Source organism: Physeter macrocephalus, unplaced genomic scaffold (genome assembly GCF_002837175.3).
Source record: "Physeter macrocephalus isolate SW-GA unplaced genomic scaffold, ASM283717v5 random_66, whole genome shotgun sequence".
In the NCBI taxonomy this organism is placed as follows: Eukaryota; Metazoa; Chordata; class Mammalia; order Artiodactyla; family Physeteridae; genus Physeter; species Physeter macrocephalus.
Genome location: NW_021145352.1, coordinates 74,906 through 81,811, shown reverse-complemented (window position 1 = coordinate 81,811; position 6,906 = coordinate 74,906). Strand labels below are relative to the sequence as shown.

General features: G+C 45.4%; 1 protein-coding gene across 2 annotated transcripts in view; it reads left to right on the top strand.

The window, feature by feature from the left end:
* Positions 1 to 2,701: 2,701 nt before the first annotated feature.
* NUDC (nuclear distribution C, dynein complex regulator) overlaps positions 2,702 to 6,906 on the top strand; it is a 21,664-nt gene continuing 17,459 nt past the window's right edge. Inside the window, exons 1-2 of one of the 2 annotated variants that reach the window (XM_007120363.3) lie at positions 2,702 to 2,901; positions 4,972 to 5,049. In XM_007120363.3, coding sequence (XP_007120425.1) covers positions 2,821 to 2,901; positions 4,972 to 5,049 — 159 coding nt within the window. In that variant the 5' untranslated portion in view covers positions 2,702 to 2,820. Of the gene's footprint in view, positions 2,902 to 3,927; positions 3,953 to 4,971; positions 5,050 to 6,906 lie in introns of those variants that run through there. The other variant, XM_028483761.1, reaches the window with a different exon arrangement.

Genomic DNA, 6,906 nt, shown 5'->3' with positions numbered 1-6,906 from the left:
TTTTGGCTCGTCCAAATGCATAGATGAGTGGAGGTTTGGGCTTTTGCAAATTGGTGCTTGAAGGGGCCATTTAGCTCAATGGGGAAGACTTTGGGAGGAATTTGTGTGTGTGTGGGAGCATCAGTGTTGGCCATGTTGGTTTTTAAAAATAAAAATAATTCTTGAATATAATGGATATCTATTAAGAGTTCAAATTTCAGATTGTCTCATAAAGTTATAAATTTTTTATTGTGTTAAAATATACATAACATTACACTTACCACTTTAACCATTTTTAGGTCTATAGTTCAGTGGCATTAAGTACATTTACATTGTTGTGCAACCGTCGCCACCATCCATCACCATCCATGTGAGTTTTGAGATATCTGTTAATCGACCCAAGTGGGGCTCTCCAGGAGCTCAGGAGAGATCTGGGCCAGAGGCATCATGCAATCACTTACAATGCCGCGGGCAACTAAGCCTGCATGCCGCAACTACTGAGCACACATGCCACAACTAGAGAGAAGCCTGCGTGCCACAAAGAAGAGCCTGCGTGCCACAACGAAAGATCCTGCATGCCTCAACAAAGATCCCGTGTACTCTTAGCACTAAGACCCAATGCAGCCAACTTAAAAAAAAAAAAAAAGAGATCACCTACAGAGAAAGTATAGACAGAGGAAAAGAGGAGGGGATAAAGGACAGAGCCCCCAACAGTTATAAATCTGAGTAAGTCAGGACACTGAGAAAGAGTGTTAGTGAGGTGGGAAGAAAACCAGGTAAGTGTGGTGACATGGAAGCTCTAAGAGTGTGGTAGGGCTCCCATAACAAACCATTACAGACTGAGTGATGAACAACAGAAATTTATTTTCTTACAGTTCTCAGGGCTGGAAGTCCAAGATCAAGGTGTTGGCAGGTTTGCTTTCTCCTGAGGCTTTTCTCTTTGGCTTGCCGATAGCTGCCTCATATGGCCTTTCCTCTGCTTGCTTAGGAGTCCCTGGGGTCTCTTCCTCTTCTAGTAAGGACACTAGTTATATTGGATTAGGGCCCCACCCTTACGAACTCCCTTAACCTTCATTACCTCTTTAAATAGCCCTATCTCCAAAAGCAGTCACACTGGGAGTTAGGGTTTCAACATAGGAATTTGGGGGGAATACAGTTCCGTCCATAACAGAAGCCTAAGGAAAAAGAAAATTATTTCCAGAAGGAAGAAGGGGTCAACTGTGTCAAATGCAGCTAAGTCAAGTAAATAAGAGTGGTCCACTGGCTTTGTCAATAAGTAGGTCATTGTAACCTTGGTCAGAGTATTAAGAAAAGACTAATTAGAGTAAATAAAGAAGAGATGGAAGGTGAGGAAGTGGAGAAACAAGCAATCTTTTCAAATTTTGCTGCAAAAGAGAACTGAAAATTGGGGTGGTAGGAGGAGAAAGTGGGGTCATAGAATAGCAAAAAAAGAAGTGACGGGCTTCCCTTGGTGGCGCAGCGGTTAGGAATCCGCCTGCCAATGCAGGGGACACAGGTTTGAGCCCTGGTCCAGGAAGATTCCACATGCCGCGGAGCAATTAAGCCCGCACGCCACAACTACTGAGCCTGTGCTCTAGAGCCTGCGAGCCACACTAATGAAGCCCGTGCGCCACAACTGCTGAAGCCCGCGCACCTAGAGCCCATCCTCTGCAACAAGAGAAGCCACTGCAATGAGAAGCACACACTCCTCAACGAAGAGTAGCCCCCACTCGCCACAACTAGAGAAAGCCCACGCACCACAACGAAGACCCAACACAGCCAAAAATAGATACATAAATAAATTTATTTTAAAAAAAAGTGACATTGAATTGCGTTTATAAGTTGAAAGGGATGATCCAGAAGAAAGAAGATTGTGATGCAGGAGATTTAGAAAAGGATAATAAGAAGAGTAGAATCCCTGAAAAGACTAAGATGATGAAATTCAATACAAAAGTAAAGTGGTTGGCCTTAGATGGCTGGGACCCTTCCTGCACATTAATTGAAGGTTGAATAAAGCACTCATCACATAATTTGCAGGGACCAGTTTAAAATGACAATGTGGAGTCTCTTGTTCAAAAATTATTAAGAATTTAAGAGGACTTCCCTGGCAGTCCAGTGGTTAAGACTCCACGCTTCCACTGCAGGGGGCAGGGGGCTGGATCCCTGGCCGGGGAACTAGATCCCGCATGCCTCGGGGCCAAAAAGAAAAATTTCAGGACTTCAGCAGAAGAGCATTAACCCAAGCACAGGGCCCTTATAAGCTCGGGGACCCTTCAAATTTCTATGGAGTATGTGATGATGACGGAGGTGGGCTGTCATTTGGGCAAGTCCCTTCTTCTTTCTGGGCCTCAATTGACTCATTGAAGGGTTACAAGAGATGACTAAGAACACTTTCCGCTTCACTGTTGTACAAGCTGGGAGGTCATTCCCATAGGAACAAAGTTCGTGCCTTTTTAGCTTCCAATCCCGCCGGAGTTGGGCCCAGGGCTTTCTGGAAGGCTCCATAAAAAGCGTCTGGTGACCATAGCAACTCACACCAAACTCCGGGGCCCTAGTCTCCGCCCACAGCTTCACTGACGAGCACTTTGATTGGCTTAGCAAGTTTGACCAATGGCCGGCGAAGCGGGCTGTTTGCCGCGCGGTCAATGGCTGCAGGCCGGAAGAGAGGCGGGAAGAGAGAGCTAGCAGGCGGGCCTGGGCGGCGGGGCGTGTGCGTGTTTCCGGCTCCGCTGCGGAGGGCCGAGGACTAGAGCGGTTGGACCGGACGCGACCTTAAGGACCGGAGACCGCGGGACGCGTGTGCGGACCTCAGATTTCGGAGCGTGGCTAGCGGCCGGCACGATGGGCGGAGAGCAGGAGGAGGATCGGTTCGACGGCATGTTGCTGGCCATGGCGCAGCAGCACGAGGGCGGCGTGCAGGAGGTAACGGCCTGTGCGGCGTTGGCTCGGCCTGGCCCACCCGGGGGGCCCCAGCCACGCTCTCTCCGTCCTCTGCCTTCAAGGGCCGAGATACTCCCCTGGGCCTCGCGAGCTCTGGGATCCCCCCCACATTTTTACTGCACTCCAGCTTCCGGCCTGGCCTCCTTGCCGCAAGTCTTGCTCTCGTATCAGTCATGGGACCCCGGGGCCTCTCAGTAGTTCCTGTCTTAGCAGCTCCTGCGTTCGTGCACCCGCCCCTAGAAAAGACCCGGAGTCTTGGGATCTCTCCCCCACCCCTTATTCTCCCACATACTTCTGGCCCCGTTTCTTTTCTGCTGGCCGCTCCCGAAGAGCATCCTTTAGGATGAACTATTCTAGACATTGAGATTTGCATGTACCAAGACTTGAAACGAGCGGAAGAATGTGTGCGGCGTGTGTGGGGGGGGTGGGGGGGGTGATATTAACACGTGGTCTTTTTCGGTCTTGAATGGGGGAATAGGAGAACTGTGTTCACAATTGTTCTACACCACCTACCAGCTTGAGACCGTTCCACGTCTCCAGGCCTCAGTTTCTTTCTTTGAGACAGAGCTACGAATCCTTATTTCCTGAATTTGTAGGAGAGTAGTGTCTTGAAGTGAAGGACAGTGAGGAATTCTCAGTAATCAGGCTTGAACATTCAACAAGTATATGTTGAGTGAGTGATGTGTGCAAGAACATAATTCATTCGTAGTGACCAGACCCAATAACACGTAGTGTATGAAGGATAAAGACCAACTAGTCGAGATTCTGGAGTTGTTTTTTTGAACCATGGAAAGTTCAAAAGGTAGAAAAGCCTATCAAGATCAGTCTTTTTATAAAGAAACTGAAGGAACTTGCCCAAGATCATCCAAAAGGGTCCTGACCTAGAGGGGACCAGAATCCTTAGGCCAGTGTGTGCTTTCCACAGACCATTTCTGATTCTGTGTCTCTCTGGGGACAAGTTTTCATGGAGCTTTCCATTCCCATTCTCTCATTTAGGTGCCTGTGGTGACCAAGGACTCCTAAGCCCTTTGAGGTGGGAAGAGTGCTATTAATTTGGAGATGTGAAAGGGTCCCATCCCCCACCCCCCACCCCCCTAAATTGTTGACACCGTTGGATTTGGGAGTGAGTTCGTTTTTGAGTGAATTGAAAAAGTGTCTAGAAGCAGGAATTGAAACCATTGAGATAAATTCTAGCATCAGATTTAGAACCACTCACTTGGGCAAATAAAAGGGTTTAGTTATATGTGCAAATCTTAGGTCACTACTAGGTCTTTAAATTCAGCAAAAATTTTATCGAGCATGTACTCTGAGTCAGATCTGGTGCTAGGCACTGGGGATGTAGACAAAGTCATGGTTCACAGTGCCTGCTTGTGAGGAGTTCACTCTCCCGCAGCGGGTCTCTTGCTGTGGGCGAGACACTGCGAAGGACCTCACCTCCATTACCTCCTTTGGTCCTCACAGAGGATCCTCACCTATATCCCTAGAAATAAGTCCTGCTGCTGTTTCTGTTTTGTGGAGTTAAGAAACTTTCCCAAGGCCACAGAGCTAATGTGTATCAGTCTGATACCCAGACCGATGCTCTTAAACGACTTGGCTACACTGATACCCCAGCCAGAGTTAGTTGGTCTTAACCTTCTTTGAAGTAGCTTCATTTGTTCCCCTCCTTCTAGCTCTGCCCTAGTAACTCAGCCAGTGCCACTCTGGATGGGCTTTTTATTTTGTGGAGAGGAAAGCTGGATCCCAGGCGTTTCAAGCCCTGGATGCAGAGGAGTGTCTGATATCCTCAGGCTGCTTCTAGCACCACAAAAAATGTGAAACACATATACACATGCACACAAGAAATGAGAAATCTGCTTTTCAGGTGATCTAGGTAAGGTTAGGCTAGGCTTCCTGGCAGAAGTGACTATGTCAGGGCCTGTTTTCTCAGTTGGGAGGCTCGGGGTGAAACAGTCCAGTCCCAAGTTCCCTCCTAGACTGAGGAAGTTAGCTTCTGTGTAGGTGAGGGGCTCCCAGTATGGCATCTCTACAGCTTTGGTCTTTGTCTTCTTTCAGCTTGTGAACACTTTCTTCAGCTTCCTTCGACGCAAAACAGATTTTTTCGTTGGAGGAGAAGACGGGATGGCAGAGAAGGTGAGTGTTGGGGACCACTGTCCCTTGGGCAGCTCTTGTTTCTCCAGAAGAAGAGCTTACTTGGCCTTCCTTTGGCATAATAATAACCTATAGCAGAAGTAAAATGCCAAGGGCAAAGAGTCGGGGAAGGGAAGCAAGCTGTCATTTATTGAAGCCCCTCTCCTTGCCAAGTACTTTATCTACCCTGTCCCCATGGTCCTCTAGAAGTTTGAGAGGGGCAGATGTTACTATCCCCATTTACAAGTGAGGAAATTGGTCTGAGTTGTGGGAGAGCTAGGGTTGTCCAAATTTTTGAGCTGAGTTGTGGGAGACCTAGGATTAGAGTCAGAGTCTTTTGTAAAACTGCCTCTGCCCCTGACACTATGCTTTTTGGTTCCTTTTCCATTGAGGTTTTATCTAATTACCTAGCTGGGAGATGAGAGTAGGCAAATGTTAGAAATTGAGCTTAGAAGACAGAGATATAGGAAAACTCAAAGCTGGCTATCCCAGTCTTCCCAGATGCTGTGAGCAAAAGTTCAAGGATTTGAGAATTGCAGGGTTAAAATATTTTTTTTTTAATTGAAATAGTTGATTTACAATCCTGTGTTAGTTTCAGGTGTACAGAAAAGTGAGTCATAGATAGATCTATATATATATATATATATATATATATATATATATATATATATATACACACACATATACACACACACATACAGATATATATGTATATATATACTTTTTCAGATTCTTTTCCATTATAGGTTATTACAAGATATTGAATATAGTGTCCTGTGTTATACAGTAGGTCCTTGTTTTTTATCTGTTTTATATACAGCAGTGTGTCTCTGTTAATCCCAAACTCCTGGATTATCCCTCTTCCCCTTTCCCCTTTGGTAACTATAAGTTTATTTTCTGTGTCCATGAGTCTATTTCTGTTTTGTAAATAAATGCATTTGTATCATTTTTTAAGATTCCACATATAAGTGATATCATATGTTATTTATCTTTCTCTGATTAGCTTCACTTAGTGTGATAATCTCTAGGTCCATCCATGGTGTTGCAAATGGCATTATTTCATTCTTTTTTATGGCTGAGTAATATTCCTCTGTGTGTGTGTGTGTGTGTGTGTGTGTGTGTGTGTGTGTGTGTGTGTGTGTGTGTGTAGATACATGTGTACACACCGCATCTTCTTTATCCATTCATCTCTTGAAGGACATTTAGGTTGCTTCCATGTCTTGGCTATTGTAAACAGTTCTGCAGTGAACATTGGGGTGCATGTATCCTTGAAGACCATGTTTTTCTCTGGATATATGCCCAGGAGTGGGATTGTAGGATCATATGGTAGCTCTATTTTTAGTTTTTTAAGGAACCTCCATACTGTTCTCCATAGTGGCTGTATCAATTTACATTCTCACCAACAGTGTAGGAGGGTTCCCTTTTCTCCACACCCTCTCCAGCATTTATTATTTGTAGAATTTTTGATGATGGCCATCCTGACTGGTGTGAGGTGATTCCTGAGAATTGTGTTTTGTGGTATGGGTTCTGATACCTTGAACATCTTCTAATTCCTTAGGTTGTGATTATGTTTTTGAAGATTGGTAAATCATGTCACCTCATTGAACCGTGATTTTTATAACCTTGATATTTGTTTTCACTTTAATAACAAGAAGGAGATATTTTGCAAACTGCTTTCTGTGGCTTCAGGGTTCTAACAAGCTGAAATGCTTGATAATGTGTCTTGATGGTCTGAGGCTACTTTGTTACAGATGCTTTGGCCTGGAGTAGGAGTCCTGGGTTCTTGGTCTAGCTGTGTGGCCTGGTTGATTTCCCACCAATTCTCTGGTCCTTTTTTTTTTTTTTTTTTTTCTCTCTGGT